Source organism: Doryrhamphus excisus, chromosome 21 (assembly GCF_030265055.1).
Source record: "Doryrhamphus excisus isolate RoL2022-K1 chromosome 21, RoL_Dexc_1.0, whole genome shotgun sequence".
NCBI lineage: Eukaryota > Metazoa > Chordata > Actinopteri > Syngnathiformes > Syngnathidae > Doryrhamphus > Doryrhamphus excisus.
This window is the reverse complement of record NC_080486.1, coordinates 13,550,760-13,567,536: the sequence shown is the minus strand read 5'-3', so window position 1 is coordinate 13,567,536 and position 16,777 is coordinate 13,550,760. Positions and strand designations below refer to the sequence as shown.

Sequence of the window (16,777 nt, the reverse complement as noted above, 5' to 3'; positions counted from 1 at the left end):
ACCTCACTATTGGGAATAACGTAGGCCTGACGGGCGTAACAGGGCCTAGCTTAATTAACTATTTGTTATGCTCAGAGTTCAATAAGTTCAATTCTCATTACCTTACGTCTCTTTTCATTGCCCAGTCCAGGTACATTGGAAACATAGTCAAGGAAGTGCCTTTTTATAACGGATACAATCCGATTTACGCATATACCGGATATAAATCCGATATATGCGTAAAACGGACATTTTCCGGTATACACATATAACGGATTTCGCTTATATCGGACAAAACCAGTGGGAACAATTGAATCCGATATATCCGAGGTTTACTGTAATAATGGTATTAACGTTAGTAGCACAGTAACCAGTCGTCTCGTTCACGACTGCTTCAAACGTTCCAGCATGTGTTAATGTGCTAGTGTCGGAATGATCCGAAAATTATTTGTTAATATTCATATTTTACGTACTAAATGCATATCATTTTTGGAAATATGGGCCGTTATTTTATTGAAAAAAATAATAGTTACAAACGCCAGAGTGATTGTTGCTAGTGGAGACCAATCCCACTCCCACCCTTTTGTCCCAAATGCCGATGCTAAGCGGGAATGCATAATAATGATACATTCATTCATTCATTCATTCACTACCGCTTTTCCTCACGAGGGTCGCCGGGGTGCTGGAGCCTATCCCAGCTGTCTTTGGGCGTAAGGCGGGGTACACCCTGGACTGGTGGCCAGCCAATCACAGGGCACATATAGACAAACAACCATTCACACTCACATTCATACCTATGGACAATTTGGAGTCGCCAATTAACCTAGCATGTTTTTTGGAATGTGAGGAAACCGGAGTACCCGGAGAAAACCCACGCATGCACGGGGAGAACATGCAAACTCCACACAGAGATGCCCGAGGGTGGAATTGAACCCTGGTCTCCTAGCTGTGAGGTCTGTGCGCTAACCCCTAGACCACCGTGCCGCCATAATGATACATAATAATGATAATAATCAACATAATAATGATGTCGGGCGGCACGGCGGTCTGGTGGTTAGTGCGCAGACCTCACAGCTAGGAGACCAGGGTTCGGTCCCCGCCCCAAGACTGAAGTGGTTCACAAACGTCCCATCTCCGAGTCACACGAGGGAAGTCGACGCAACGACGGCGAGCCACAGTGATGGATGGAGTCGGAAGTGGCGTGTCCAGGAAGGACGTACACATGCTAATTCCATGTCAAGTGTGTCTGCACCACAAACGCGTTCCAAAGCTAAATGACGGCAACTTTCCATGCGTTTGACATTTGACTAGCAACCAGCCCAGATTGCTTTGTTCAAGTCATTCAAGTCATTCCGCCGAGCGCTTGTCACGTCTACGTTGAAAGCGTACATGTTCAAATAACACCTGTGAGCGATGCACGTGTTGAAGTCGTGTACCTTGCAAGTTCCGGGGCTGTCTGGGTCCATTTTGGAGACCGTCATCTGCAGAGAGAAGTGATAAACATAAAGAGGTAGCAGAGCCAAAAAGATATGGATGTGATATTTTGGCTGGTATTTGTAAAGGTCACGTGGCGTCCAGGCTGCGAGAGGAACCGCATTGTTGCCTGGTACTGTACTGTAATGTACGCGTTGTACGGAACCAGAACGTGAATCAAGCGGCGGGAACATGGAGGTTGAAAACAATGTCATAAAAGTAAACGGGCCATCTGGTGCTTTTTAATGTGTTATTTTTCTCCGTGCTGTTCCTGCCAGAGGAAGTGTGAGAGGTGCGTACCCGCGCGCGGCGAAACGGGGGCCCGGCGGCGCTACTCACCCATGTTTACTGTCATCATCGGGAAGTGGCCCCGTTGAACTGGAGCACGGAGCTCAGCGTCTCTCTACGCAGGCGGACACTTGAGCCTGTGACGACAAAGAGAAAAAGACTTTGACCAGACCGCCACAAGTCGGCGTGATGCTTCTGCCATTGCAAAACAGGACGCAGGTGCCGCTTTCAACACAAAGACTCTTTTTTTTTTTTTTCCACCAGATTGGCGACAGCGCCGCTATTCATCCGATGACGGGGACTTGGTCGGCACGCTCTCTGGAGATCCATAGAACCTTTAGGAAAATCTGCCAATGAGATTTCTGGCTGGTGGTGGAATCCCGTTAATAGTCTCAAGTCTTTAATGGCCGACCGGTGCAGGAATTCCACCATGTTTGATGTTTGCCTGTGGTTAGGACAGGAGTGGGCAAACTACGGCCCGGGGGCCACATCCGGCCCGCCAAGTGTTTGAATACGGCCCGCCCAATCTTTCCAAAGTATTTAATTTAAACTCAACATACAACCTGGCATCATGGCCTGAGCCAACCTTTTGATGGTTGTATCAATTTCGTTGTTTGACATGGTCTGTTGTTTACAAAGTGCTCCTGAAAAAAGGGACACAAGCACATAATAATAATAATAATTATTATTATTATTATTAGATTGTTATAATTATTATAATTATTATATTAATGCTAATTATTATATTAATTATATATAATATTATTGTTATATTTGCATATTTTACATAATAATAATATAATTATTATTATTTTAATTTTATTGTAATTATTATAATATTTTATTATTTTTAAAATATTTAAATATAAATATAAAATAATAAATAATAATAGCAGATTGCATGACAATTTTACAGATACAATAATACCAGGTGGACTGTTACGTGTAAAATATATAGTCTGCCCCCCCCGTAAATTTTGTCATATCAATGCGGCCCACGAGTCAAAAAGTTTGCCCACCCCCGGGTTAGGACGTAACGTGCACGGGTCACTCCAAGAACAAAACCGAACAACACCTACACCACCTACCCTGGAGTTTATTTTATATATAGCATATTTGTTTAGTAAAATACCAACGTGTCAAAATTGTGTCCTGTGATTCCGGACGATGTGGTCCTGGCTGGAAAGCGTTTGGACTGTTTGGACCGTTTGGACCGCTTTGGAATGACTTTCAATTGGGAGAGAGGCACCCGGATGCTGCTTCTGTGAGCTCAGGTCGTTAGGCTCCTTTGTCGTGACCAACTTGAAGTCACTTTTAATGCAAATGCTGATCCAAAATCAGAGTAGAGCATCTCTAAGTGTATCAAAAATGGACAATTTCCTGAGCGTCTCAATGACTTGCGTTTATTTGCTACTCCGAAATGCTGAAAGGAAGGATGAGGCCCGTTAGTTCAGGGAAAGTGTGGAGAAATATTCCTCCCCAGGCTGAGATATGTGATGGCGTTATTATCCAACACAAACTCCAGAGAAGATCCAGCGAAACGAACAGCCGCACTCCCCCGGACTGTCTGTCTCCTTTTATGCGTCCATGTGTTGCACTCTTTTTAGCAGCCTGTGGACACCAAGCGTCTGTTTGAGTCCCGCACACGGACACGGATACCAGCATGGAAGGGCAGCAGGCCTCCGCCAACATCGGCAGATCAGATGGTGATACATGTGCTTAACGTAATCACGTCAATCAGAGACGCAGAGCCGGCCGGAAGTGGAACCTCTGACGTCCATCTTGGGGGGAAAAAACACCTTGAAAGTGTCACAAAACATGAGTGTTGGAGTTGTTGTTACACAAGAGCGTGACGTTAGTAAGACACGCGTGTCGATATTTGCATTGGAAATGATTTTAAAAGGCTCGCTCCGCTCATGCCGTTGTTCTATGGGACAAATGTAGCAAGGTGCTGACAGCAATGCAGAGTCAACCCTCCCCCTGCCAGACACGAACGCCCACGTGTTGATTGATTATAGATAACATATTGATTGTTATTATTCTATTTTCATCTATTTCTCATCGTCCCAGGCCTAGTGCCCACCAGACAAGAAATTGTGTCACGTTTGAATCCGTGGGTGTCGCGGCAATGGGAACAAGCCCCAGGCGTGGTGGCGATGCTGGCGCTTCAGGTGGCCGACAAAGTTTGATGTGCGTCTTCCTCTGAAACGGTCAGGAGTCCCACAACATCCACGCCATGTTGGTTAAAAATCAGCTCAGGAGAAGTTACGGAAAAGGAACGCTTGATTTGCTCGCCCTAACCCACCTACAATACGGGTAATCAGCGATCCGAGCTATTTTTTATGTTACCCGCTAACAGGGAAAATTTTATCAACTCTGCAAATACGCACGAAACAAACAAACAAGACCACGTCTGGTCCCACCAGGTCCCTCGAGATCTCCATCTAAGAGTCCGGCCTACATGAAAGAGTCCTAGGACAGGTGGTCTCGCCCCTGTCCGGTGCCAGCGTGTCACCAGATGGCCCATCTGTTTGGCCCCCCCGCCCAGCACGACGCCAGCCTAGCGGTGCCCACTGACGGCCGGCCCGATTCTCCTCACACTTCTTGGCGAGGACGGAATGCAAATGTCCGGTCGCTGGAGCTGCTCCAGCGCCAGCAGTCCTCCAGGAAAAGGCGCTCTCCGTACTCGGAATTATTCATGAGGCGACGCTGGGATTGCGATTTGAACACATCAAGGAGAGCTCCAACCAAGTGATGCTCTTTCAAGTCGGACAAAGCCTCGGAGCTCCCGCCGCATTTTGGTATTTGTATTCCTCTGATTAAAGCCAGCATCCGCGGCCGCCATCTTTCAGCCGCCTTGCATCACTATCCAAACAAGGGAACTCCCCTCCCGGCCGCGCTCTCCAGAGGTCAAAGGTTTTCTCTCCAGCTGCCGTCTGAGCTCACGTCTGACGTCACCGGCGTGGCGGAGTCCCAAAGAAAAAGCTGGAAACGTGATTCTGGAAAAGCATGCGGGGATCACCGGCCCATCCCTGCCGTGTACGCAAATCCGCAAATGAAACCCCCGCGCACGTCTGGATTTGTTTAGCGCTCTGGTACTGGTCCGAGTGCTAACAGAGCGTTCTGCCGTGAGCTACACGCAATTCAAGAGGTTTTTTTCCTGCATCTTGGTGCTGCCCGTTTCCCACAATGCACCTGCTCTGCCAGACAGTAAGAATCGGTGTTGCCAACGGCGCCGCTTTTTGGCCATTTTTAGCGAGTATTCAGGCCGCTCTCGACGCTCTTTTTCCAAAAAGCAACTCACCTCAGCTGCACCATAGAATAAGAAGACGTAACAGGAAGGACTTGGCACTATTTTTAGCGAGTATTCAGGCCGCTCTCGACGCTCTTTTTCCAAAAAGCAACTCACCTCAGCTGCACCAAAGAATAAGAAGACGTAACAGGAAGGACTTGGCATTATTTTTAGCGAGTATTCAGGCCGCTCTAGATCGTCTTTTAAAAACAGCAATCCCTCGTTTATCACGGTTGATTGGTCCCAGACCCGACCATGATAGGTGAACTTCCCAAAGTATGATTCCCAATATTTTGGTAGAGTGCAAAGAATCTTTTAACGACCTTCTAGACACTGTTTTTAAACAATGTTAGAGCTCTCTAGACATGGAATAGCACCCCTATATCACCTTTACACACAAAGATATTCCTTTAAAGACATAAATAATACAGTATAGTCAAATGGACTCACACGCTAGCCCTTATCCTGTATTTATATTTAAGTTCATTTAGACGATTTGATGCTTAATAAAGGCCAAACTTAAATAGACTTTGCTAGGCCATAGTCAACAAATCAAGTGCAGACATTGAGGGACCTTCTAAATACTGTTTATAAACAATATTAGAGTCCTCTAGACATGGAATAACACCCCTATATCACCTTTACACACAAAGATATTCCATTAAAGACATAAATAATACAGTATAGTCAAATGGACACGTTAGCCCTTATCCTGTATTTATATTTAAGTTTATTTAGACGATTTGATGCTTAATAAAGGCCAAACTTAAATAGACTTTGCTAGGCCATAGTAGACAAATCTAGTGCAGACATTGAGGCGGAGGTGGCTAACATGAAAGCATGTACCGCTATTCTCAACGAGCACCCCCCCCCCCAAAAAAAGCACTCACGGGCGACTTTGTTGTGTTTGTTTCGCGACAGAAGAAAAGTTCATCTGTAGTTCTCAACATATTTGTTTTGCCTTTCATATTTTTCTAATGCGTTCCAGGCAATTATGCAAATTTCCAGGTTTCCCTAACCACCCCCCCCCCCCCCGCCACCCCCCGCAACCAGCACTGATTTTATCTTTCAGCTTTTCCCTGCCGCAGCGACTCAATCGCATGAACGCTTTTGGCTTAGTTCTTCTGCCGGACGCCCCTTCCTGACACAACAGCGGTGGGAATCAAACCCCCTCGAAACATAGAAGCGGACCATGACACCAGCAGGGATGCATGGCATGTTAGCCAATCAAAAACTTCTGGAAAATGCTCCTGCTGTGATACGAAGAAACATACAGATGTATCTACAGCAAAACACATTTTGGAACGCGTTCATCATGGCTGCCAGTGAGTGTGGGCGCTCGGACAAAAGGTGAAAATGCATCGAAAATATGGCCCAAGGGCGCTTTTGTAATAAGCTTCACAGCGTCCCAAGGAGGAAAACAACATTTTAAAGACTTCCCTCGCCGAACACAGCAGATGTAAGCACGCTGGAGCGCAGATCCCAAGACTCTTGCTGAGAATTTCGCCAAATATTCTGCCTGAGCCGTTTCTGAAAGACTGCAAGCAGCTTTCACAATAATCCTCAGGCGTCCGCACTTCTGCCGTGGGCTTTTGGCGTAATCCTGCAAAGACAGACTTCCGCCAAAATGGGGAAAAAAGTCACGTACGTGTCCACCAAAGGAGTATTTTATTGCTCCGACACCGGATGGATATTTTTGGACCATATTAAATACCGCCTTCCATTTCTTGCGACACACCAAAAGCCGCCAGGACGTTTTTCGCTTGGCAACGACGGCGCAAAGCAATCAACAGGGCGGCGCCATCAACGGGCCGCCAGAAGGTTGTGCGCTCGTGAGCCATGATGCGCTCGTCATGAGATGTTGGTGTCTACAGGCTGCATGGAGATGACTGACAGGAAGGATGACGCGTCATATCATTCATTCATGGGGGGGGGGGGGGGGGGGGGGCGCTACTTGCTCACCCTTGCTCATAGACACTTCATATAGTCGCTCCCTCACCATAACGCGACTTATTAATAATATTAAACCCTATTTCTCGGAAATAGGGCGGCATGGTGGTCTAGGGGTTAGCGCACAGACCTCACAGCTAGGAGACCAGGGTTCAATCCCACCCTCGGGCATCTCTGTGTGGAGTTTGCATGTTCTCCCCGTGCATGCGTGGGTTTTCTCCGGGTACTCCGGTTTCCTCCCACATTCCAAAAACATGCTAGGTTAATTGGCGACTCCAAATTGTCCATATAGGTATGAATGTGAGTGTGAATGGTTGTTTGTCTACATGTGCCCTGTGATTGGCTGGCGACCAGTCCAGGGTGTACCCCGCCTTACGCCCAAAGACAGCTGGGATAGGCTCCAGCACCCCCCGCGACCCTCGTGAGGAAAAGCGGTAGAAAATGAATGAATGAATTTCTCGGAAATGGACTTAGCCTCAGTTAGCCGTGATAAAGGAGGGACTACTGAAATGGCGGGGGGGGGGGTCTGGAGACTAAGACAGACTTTGTATGGTGCTAAAAGGCTTAGCATCGTTAGCGGGACTTCATGTCTCCATAAGATCTGAAAGAACATCCTGCGAGCACATCGCGTGGGGGCGTCCAACGTGGTTTCCAAAATAAAACCATCAACAGCGAGTGAAGTCATCGAGAGGACGACGGCCGCAACCCCCGGCAGACTAGGAGTTGCGACACGGGCAGGAAGTGAAGAGCGATTATTATATTAGGTGACTTGCTCCTTCAAGAACAACAAAGGTCGGTCCCGTCTGCGACGCTGAGCGATGGCCGACACGGGGCTGGCTGAAGTCGCCCCGCATGAGTCACCTCGGGGCAGATTCTGGGAAGACTGCATGTGAGGGAGGTGCACGAGGACGTGGAGAATGTCACCCTGCGGGAGGGAGGCCTCCTCGGGCATAAGCCAGACTTCCACCAAAACCTTGACCCTATAACTCATCCAAAGTCACGTGGGGCCAAATTTATGCACCAAAACCAGCAAATAATAGCTGTGGGTATCAGAAAATGTAATTATGTTGTGGATTGGTCAGAAAAAAGTATTTAGTCAAGATAGTGCAGGATATGCTGCTTGCACATTTGGAGAAGAGAACTCCAGAAATGGATCAGGACATCAGGACTAGAGCTGCTCTGCTGTCACATGATCGGCATCGCCATGAGAACCTGGACCATCCTCCCTGTGCGTCTACAGCAAGTACTTCTTTATGTGAACCACTACACTAAAAATAGCTGCAGAAGCTCAAAATATCTCCAGGAGGAATGGGAGTGCAATTTGTGAACTAAAGCTGGCCGCTCCATTCATTACGCGCCGACACGCTATCGCTAGCGCATTCATTCACTGGAGCGGAGACAGCTCGTGGAACGTTTGGCGAGACACGACGTCAAGCAGCTGCTGTCCAATGAGAGGACGGTCTTGTCAAAGAGACGCAGCCGATGTGCGTCTTGGTTAGACACCAAAAGATGTCTTCCGCTGGCACACGCTTAAACTAGCCATACAGGTAGAACTCCATCAGGTCCTGCAGGGGTAGGTACCGCGACCCCTGACCTCCCCCGATAAACACAGGCAACCTAAAACCAGCAGTTCCTTTTTTTGATACTTTGAGTACTTGGAGATTCTATTCTTCAGTTTATAGATCGACGTGAAACCTTCCCGCCCACAAAGCAAACTTGGGAAGCTTCCTAGCGTAACCGCGCAACGTCTAAAAAGCGCCTTTATCACAACATTCTGCCGGGTGAGTCACTGCGACCTCTGACCCCCACGCTCCTCCTGGCATCTTGACTTTCCTCGCTACAGGAAACGACGCTGGCTGTGTTTGAATCCGAGGTCTGCATCCTAAACGTGTACGTTTGTAGGCTGCATGACGTCATGGCGCTGAGCCAAGGCTGTCCCAATTAGAACGTCCACCAAATGTGTCCTCCTTCTCCATCGAGAAGAAGTCTGCATTCCCACCAAACTTTGTGGCGCGTCCTATCCCAACATTCTTTGTACGCTTCCATCCAGCCCTTAAAAAAGTCCACATTATGGTGGAAGGCTCACAGAACCAAGCGTAAGTATTGATTAATTAATTTTGATTTTTTAATTTGATTAATAAGTATTAATTTGTTTGTAAATAGTAAATATTGATTTATTGGTTTAAGCATACAGTTTGATGTATGCAGCGTTTGAGTGTAGTGTACATCACTACATGTTTTATTGGCTAATTCCGTGTGTTAACGTTTATGAATGTACAAATGAAGGAAGTAGCCAAAAAGTAAGAACTAAATAAAGGAGCTATGAATGTTTAATATATCTGTAAAATCTGTACAAGATAACATTTCTTCGCTCTCCTGTAAAACCTAATTTAAATAACTAATAATTGTGTTACTTCACTGTCGCGATTGAAGGCAGATATTCTGCCAGGACGTCCGGGTAAATATGAGACCACGTGACACAACCCGGAAGTGCGAGGAAGGCTGGAGGAGGAGCCTCGTAGGATGCAGACCCCGGATTCAAGGGGCTTTGCTTACAGAGTTACCTCCACACCAGAAGGGGGCAGCAACATTGTTGTCAGTTCGAAAAGTTTTATGACTTCATGTGACTTTTAATGACATTTATAACTTGATAAATATTATTACTGCCACAGCATGTGACACTCCAGAAGAACTGGTTTAAACATTTGCTAAAAGAGGAAGGTAGGGAGGAAGGGAGGTATCGCGCTTGCGCAGAACCCATCAGGTTCCCGGTACGACACACGTCACGAATGGCTAGCCATCGTCCTCTACTTTTGGTTGTTGAGCCAACGGCGCCTCGCTAGCATTTCTTACGGCATTCACTGCCAACCAAGTGAAACAACGAACAAAAATGTGTCGATATTTCCTCTATTTCCTCATTCAGTTTCATGTTTTGAGTTTGACCAACGAATGGCTAAACTAGCTTGACATTGTTGACATTTCCAGCAGCAACTGAACCGCAAAATAAAACATCCTACGCAAGACAGGAGCATGTCGACAAAAATAATGAATTTAAACTTTTCACCTCTAAATCCAAGTGTCGAGTCTAGTTTTTCAGACCTTTAGGTGGACTTTAGATGAGCTATTGGGGCTATTTCAGCCTGCAGTGACGTCACAGCGCTGATAAAGTCTGCCATCAGTCATCGAGTCTCTTCCTGTGTAGTTCGCTTCATTTCCATTAAAAGCTCATTAGGCGGATGGACTCGGCTGGGCATGCTCGTCCCAGGCAGAGGACCACGAAAGCATTTCTTCTGTGGACTCACATAAAGCGTAGACAGAGAGCAGGAATCTTTGGAGAGTGACTTTCCAGCTAATGTGGATCCCAAAAGTTCATTTGCACATGAAAACATGAAATAAAGCAGTAATATTGTGCACATCTGGTAGTTTAAGAACATCTTGCCCTGGAGTTGTCATGGCAGCGAGTTGACATTCTAAACAGGAAATAAGATGAACAATAGTTACCTTGTTACCTCAGCGTCTCCATGTTCCAAATGTGCAAAGCGTGAGAGGAAAAGTTATCCCAGACTAAATCCAAGTGATGCTAAGCGAATGTTCCACCAAAACAGCCCGACGATATCCGGAAACTGAAGAGCCGAAATGACAAACGACGGCTTTTCTCCACAGGAAATATCTTCTTCTTGTTCTGCTTCTTCTTCCTCTTCGCTAACTGGGCTTGAGCATCCGACGCCGATGCTTGTGGGCTTTTCTCCACCGGAGAATGCTGATGTTAGTCGGGCAAACTTTCTCCCAGCGTGTCTTTTTAGCAGCTCCACACAAACACTACACGGCAGCAGCGATGGGGCTGGCTTCTCTCTGCCTGACGTCACGCGCTGCGTCACTACCAGGAAGTGGTGACGTCCCTCGGTGGTGCGTCGCCAAGTGGGCAAAGAGGGAAATGTTGTCTACACTGCCCCTTGCTGGACGCACGACGCAACTACAACAATATGAGCATCCACTGTAACAACGCTTGATTAAACGATCACGATTGATTAATATGATTAAAATTAATGATTGTACATATTTATATTTGTACTTGTGTGGCTCGTGAGTAAAATTTGTTTAGTAAAATACTAGCTCTACTTTACTTTGTTTGAGTAAAAGTCATAAGTCACCTGGTGATGTGATCTTTCACTTCTTCATTTAAAAAAATGCACTGCCAGAAGTGTTTTTTTTTTTTACTCCAATTGAGTTAACTTTGGCTTGACACTAAGGTGGGAACAAAGTCACGCCAGTGTTATTTACTACTCGTGGTACAAATGTGCTGCAAAATGGTCCCAAAACACAACAATAACACAGAAGATGACAGAGGACTCCAATAACCTTGGCCCGAGCATCACTTCTCTTCACAAGGAGTGTTTTACTGGAATCAAACATGCCCTTGCTGTGTGTATGTGTGTGTGAGGCTGCAAGAGTGCAAAGAATATCAATAGGATATTTGCATTCCTCTGTGGATTTTTTGGATGCAGCTGAACTGTGTGGCACGCAAACATCAGCAGACGTGCATCTGATCCTGTTTTTGCTGTTGTTTTGGAAAAGCACGGCTCCGGGTCGTTCAGAGGAACGACGGATGCTGTCACTAGTCTGTTTCACGGTGATGTTTATTAAGATGCTTCACATCTATGCAAATAACAGCTTTCTCTATGCTAGCATGTAGGAGGGAGAGGTGAGAGGTGGCTGCACAAATGTGAATATTTACAATAATTAAGCGTCGTTATGCTAAGTGGACTATTTGTCTGGATTGAGTGCATGGTGTGTTCCGAGCTAATTGCCAGGAGGGAGAGTGACGGTGCTTTGATTTGACTTATTTATCATGGGAATGCTCATTAAGACAATAACATGAGTGGAATTGCTTAACAATAACAATAATAATATTGTGTGAATGCCAAGGGATAAGCCGTCACATGAAAGCTATTAGAAAAACACATGCAAAAAAAACAGTGCTATTAGTGTATTATTAATATCATTTTAAATTTTTCTTGTAAAAATGATTTGACTCCAAAAAATGAGTCCAAAAGATGCTTTTCAAAGAAGATCTGTGAAAAATGTAGATGTGGTGTTTAGCGACTACATCTGGCACGATCCTGTGCCGTGGAGCTGCAGGATCAGAGGAGTCCTGACCAGCAGAGAGGTGATCACCACCGTGGACCTGTACTGCGTGACCTCGCTGCAACACGTAACACACGTGCAGTCAAGAATCTGACAGCGTGTTCCTGAAGTGCACACCTGGACTTGTTGTGGCGCTACCTGGCAGTGAAGCTGATCTCCAGACGCTGGCTGTTGTCGGCCGTGTGCGGGTCGTCCTTTGAAGAGAGGAGCCCGAAGCTGGGTGTGATGCTGAAGACGTGGGCGGCGGCGGCGGCGGCGTCATCGTCAGGTGACTCTGTGGTGGAGGACACGAGCGTGAGAGGGAAAATTCACCTTGTGGACACAATGTGGAGTTGCGGCTTTAAACAAATGCCAATCACGCCGTAGCCCTCGGCGTCGGCGTGCACGCGTGATGACTACCTATCTGGGCCTTCCAATGAGTGTGTGAGCCGTCGCTGTACAGTTTGACTTCTTTGGTCTGCGTCTCCCCCACCAAGCAAAGGCCAAAGTTGATGGTGTCGGTGGACAGGTGCAGCGACGCAAGCTTCAGGTGGGCGCAGAGCGGCACCGTCTGGATGGAAAATCAACGTCCTGAAGGAACCTTCATTGCTGGAACGTGTAGGACAGATGAGGTGGTCCCTGACCTGCAGGCTATTGTTGGTGAAGTGGATGATGAGATCTTCCCGGAACCTCAGATGCTTGAATGCGCTCTCGCTGTGGACCACCGTCACCCCAGCGGGGAGCTGATCTTCAGGCAGCTCGGCGTAGTTCAGAAGGGCCAGGGAGCAGAGGAAGGACACCCTCACCTGCACGGTAAATACCAGTGTTTCACACACGTTTCTGTGGTTCTTAGAATGTTCCACGGCCAATAAAAAGCAGCGGTAGCAGTGAAAGGCGCGTGCTCGTACCTGTGTGCTATTTTGTGGTTGCAGAAGCAGACAGTCGGCGTCAGCGGGCGATGCTTTGCCCGATGTGCCGGGCCCGGCTTCGGGCGGCACCTGGGGCACTGAAAAGGGCGGCTGAGTCCTCAGCTTGAAGCGCAGGGGCATGTCCGTGGTGTTTTTCAGCGTGACAGTCTGCACGTTGTTGAATTCCTGCACGGAGACCTGCAAAGGAACACCAACGGAGTGCGTCAACGCGTGCTTGGACTGGAATACGTTTAAGTACCTTCAGGCTGACCTGGTCTGTGTCGGCCTTCCCTTCCTTCAGTAAATCACCCGCCGAGGCCTGAAACTCCAACACGTCGCCGTCGTCTTCCATCTGCACCAACAGCCTGCGGCGCCAGGAGGAGAATAGACGATCAGGATAGAACTTGATCAGTCCAGCTCTGAGCTGCTCGTGCCGGCGTCCCTTTTGCGGCACGGCAATGACTTACACTGCAGGCTTGACCACCGCCAGGAGATCCACTCTGATGGGCTCCAAATCTAAACCCTGAATCCGCCTGACTTTACCCGGGACGCAGGCGGCCGTCTGGAACACACAAAGTAGCCAATTGACTCCTGCATGAACGAGTACGATGCAAGACAAGAACTTCCGTAAAAATGACTCCTGTGGGACACGGAGAAAGATCCCACTAAGCACAGCACGCGGACAACGTGTTACCTCAGAGTCCAGACTAATGTAGCCCACAGCCAGGCCCAAACACTTGGCCTCGTCAGTTGGTCCAGACAGGGTGAGCGGTGTGAAAGACATGTACACGGTGCTGCTGCCTCTGGCCGGGATCACCTGGCGGCACAAACACCAGCGGGTAAACAAGCGATGCTGCAATCATATCAACGAAGGGGCGTGTCCTACAATTTGCGACGGTGTGACGCAGTAGGGCTCGTCTGACTTGTCCCCGATGTGCGGCCGAATGTGGATGGAGAGGATTTTGGGGGGAGCAGCAGGAAGTCCGATGGAGTCCTCCTCGGCTGGGCCCTCTTCTCTGTCTGTCACCTGAAATATATTCACTATCATCATTTCTTTTCATCTCTTATAAAAATTAGGGATGATATATTTTAGAAAATGCATGTTCGTATCAACATTTGCAATAATTATTGGCTTTTGGGTATATTTTAGAAAATGCATGTTCGTATCAACATTTGCAATAATTATTGGCTTTTGGGTATATTTTATAAAATGCATGTTCGTATCAACATTTGCAATAATTATTGGCTTTTGGGTATATTTTGTAAAATGCATGTTCGTATCAACATTTGCAATAAGTATTGGCTTTTGGGTATATTTTAGAAAATGCATGTTCGTATCAACATTTGCAATAATTATTGGCTTTTGGGTATATTTTAGAAAATGCATGTTCGTATCAACATTTGCAATAATTATTGGCTTTTGGGTATATTTTAGAAAATGCATGTTCGTATCAACATTTGCAATAATTACATTCCCCTTCTCTCTTCAATGATAATAAAGACCATCCATGAACACATGCACGCAGGGCACACAACGATGGTGCATTCAAGGACCACCAAACAAAGTGCAGCGCTGATAGTGCCACTTCCCTACATTTCAGGCAAATGTGTGTGTGTGGGGGGGGGGGGGGGGGGGGGCATGTACGCTCACAGGGGTGCAGGGGAGAGAAGCGCTTGTCGCCTCGGAACTTAAAGCCTGAGCGCTTTTGGAGTCAGCCTCCCCCTTGGAGAGGCCCGGCGTGTCTCTCAGCGTCTCGCTGCCGTCCGCGTCTTTGAGCGGGAAGCTTTGGCCGTACGACATGACCACATCCACCAGTCTCCGGTCGTTGGGAATGATGTTGTAGGTCTCCCAGTCCAGACGGATGTCTGTCAGGAAGGGGAATTAACGTCTCGGAAGATGGCGATGCCGGGCTGTAGAACAACCTGAAGCTACTCACCAAACATGGTGGGGTTGTTGATGCGGAGGGAGCGAGACACGGTGTCGCCCCCGGACACGCGGGTGCCAAACCTACAGGTGCGGCGCTGACATTGTTAAAGCATTCACGCCGGTGTTGCATTCATTCAGTAAAGTAGGTCCAAGTGCTTCCTACTGTAAGTTGGGTCCTTGGGTCTGGTCGTTGGCACGCGGGCCCGTGATTTGGAAGTAGAGCGGACACCCTATCACGGTCATCTGCATGGGGATGAGGGTGGGCTCAAGGTCCCCCACCTGCAAAGAATCAAGCATTTGCCAAGGTGGTCCAAGGACTGTGCAGGTAAAGGTAAAGGGCATCACTGAGTCCAAGCACCTACAGCGCATACGAGATGATCGGTGTACTCCCCCCACATGCCGCTGTAGGCCGTCACATCCACAGTCTGGGTCTCGAAGGGTTCCAGCGTTCCCGAGCTGGGCACGATGTAGAAGGCGGCACCTTTGCCGTTCGCCAGCAGGTCGCTCACAAAGTCTGCAGACAGGAGATTGCGTCACGGCGCGTGCGGCTTCACGTTCTGACGGGCTGACCTTGACGTAAATGACCTTGAGGTCTAATTTGCATAATCAGCAGAACAGAACCTGAAGTGACTAATAAGGAGCAGCGGTAGATGGGCGTGGCCCAAATGAAGGCATACCCTTGTGTGACTGGTCCTCCAACTTCTTGGCTTGGACGGAGTGAAGGGGCTTCTTCAGGTATTGGGGTCTACGATGAGGATGGAGGACAGGTCACATGGAGGTCACACGAAGGTAAAGCAACCATCTTGCCGAGCAGGCACCTTTTCTCTGGTTGCTTGCTGGCCTTCCGAGCCTGGCAGGAGAAATACTCGGCCTGGATGGTGAAGGTCGCCGGGATGGCCGTGTGGTTGGTCATCAGGAGCTGCCTGGTGACGGGATTGGCCAGCGTGACGTCATCGCCGAAGTCGAGCATCAGCCGCGGTAGCTCGTCTGAGGCGGGGCTAAGAGTGAGAGAGAGAGAGCTTGAGTGGATGTTTGGGGCTCGGACACAAACGTGAAAGCTCCCACCTGACGCCGGCCAGCGAATAGGACACTCGGAGCGTCAGGATGGTGGGGGCCAGGATGCTGAGGACGAGAGGCGAGGTCATGCCCTCCACCTCGCAGAGAGCGACAACATCCTGAAGCGACACCTTGGGGCAAGAAGAATGGGAATATCTCGTGGCGACCTAAAACACACGTACGATAAAGGTCCTGATGTGAGAGCCTTACATCCGTGTTGGAGATAAAAGTGATGGTGATCTCCAAGCTGGCGTTCGGTCCCAGGGTGCCTGACGCCGGCTCAAAAGCGGCTGAACAAAGCGGCGCCTGCTGACCCTTCAGCTCATCCTGGAAGAGAAGCACAAGCATTGAATCCACCGAGGCCCCCCACGTCGCCACCGGAATGCTGTCAGCGCCGCACACGCACCGACCAGGAGAAGTTGGACGTCAGGAGCGTTTGGTTGAAAAGAGTGACGGTTCCCTGGGCGGCGATGCCCAGGTAGAGCTCGGGGAGGAGCAGCTGGCAGTTCAGCAGACACAGCTGAGGAGACTGCACGTCGGCGCCCACCTGGAGGTGACTGACACAAACGCAGCCATGAGCCACAACATTAGGTACGTCCAAACCTTGAAGTGTCACGTCAACCACGTGATGCCGTGCACTTTATTCCTACCTGGTGGAGCACTACAATGATGGAAGAATAACAGGATCCCAATGGTACGTCATTATTATCAACATTGGAAACTAAAATAAAAAGTCATAATTATGAGATACAACATTGAAGTTATGAGCTAAAATGTACA

General features: G+C 48.2%; 2 protein-coding genes across 12 annotated transcripts in view; both read right to left on the bottom strand.

Moving 5' to 3' along the window:
* Nucleotides 1-10,848, bottom strand: part of map3k22 (mitogen-activated protein kinase kinase kinase 22) — a 31,063-nt gene extending 20,215 nt beyond the window's left edge. The window contains exons 1-3 of one of the 2 annotated variants that reach the window (XM_058060388.1): nucleotides 10,484-10,848; nucleotides 1,792-1,877; nucleotides 1,416-1,460 (exon numbers count right to left, since the gene is read on the bottom strand). In XM_058060388.1, coding sequence (XP_057916371.1) covers nucleotides 1,416-1,460; nucleotides 1,792-1,810 — 64 coding nt within the window. In that variant the 5' untranslated portion in view covers nucleotides 1,811-1,877; nucleotides 10,484-10,848. Of the gene's footprint in view, nucleotides 1-1,415; nucleotides 1,461-1,791; nucleotides 1,878-10,081; nucleotides 10,430-10,483 lie in introns of those variants that run through there. The other variant, XM_058060389.1, reaches the window with a different exon arrangement.
* A 1,035-nt stretch (nucleotides 10,849-11,883) lies between these two features.
* The window catches only part of dlec1 (DLEC1 cilia and flagella associated protein), a 15,706-nt gene continuing 10,812 nt past the window's right edge, over nucleotides 11,884-16,777 (bottom strand). For 5 of the 10 annotated variants that reach the window (XM_058060316.1, XM_058060314.1, XM_058060315.1 and 2 more), the window contains 18 exons: nucleotides 16,404-16,554; nucleotides 16,208-16,324; nucleotides 16,007-16,128; nucleotides 15,760-15,939; nucleotides 15,619-15,686; nucleotides 15,304-15,455; nucleotides 15,105-15,220; nucleotides 14,952-15,022; nucleotides 14,666-14,880; nucleotides 13,901-14,041; nucleotides 13,709-13,831; nucleotides 13,482-13,576; nucleotides 13,274-13,379; nucleotides 13,015-13,212; nucleotides 12,751-12,912; nucleotides 12,527-12,677; nucleotides 12,266-12,401; nucleotides 11,884-12,185 (listed from right to left, as the gene is read on the bottom strand). In XM_058060316.1, coding sequence (XP_057916299.1) covers nucleotides 12,086-12,185; nucleotides 12,266-12,401; nucleotides 12,527-12,677; nucleotides 12,751-12,912; nucleotides 13,015-13,212; nucleotides 13,274-13,379; nucleotides 13,482-13,576; nucleotides 13,709-13,831; nucleotides 13,901-14,041; nucleotides 14,666-14,880; nucleotides 14,952-15,022; nucleotides 15,105-15,220; nucleotides 15,304-15,455; nucleotides 15,619-15,686; nucleotides 15,760-15,939; nucleotides 16,007-16,128; nucleotides 16,208-16,324; nucleotides 16,404-16,554 — 2,404 coding nt within the window. In that variant the 3' untranslated portion in view covers nucleotides 11,884-12,085. The remainder of the gene's footprint in view (nucleotides 12,186-12,265; nucleotides 12,402-12,526; nucleotides 12,678-12,750; nucleotides 12,913-13,014; nucleotides 13,213-13,273; nucleotides 13,380-13,481; nucleotides 13,577-13,708; nucleotides 13,832-13,900; nucleotides 14,042-14,665; nucleotides 14,881-14,951; nucleotides 15,023-15,104; nucleotides 15,221-15,303; nucleotides 15,456-15,618; nucleotides 15,687-15,759; nucleotides 15,940-16,006; nucleotides 16,129-16,207; nucleotides 16,325-16,403; nucleotides 16,555-16,777) is intronic. The other 5 variants (XM_058060320.1, XM_058060319.1, XM_058060317.1 and 2 more) reach the window with 2 other exon arrangements.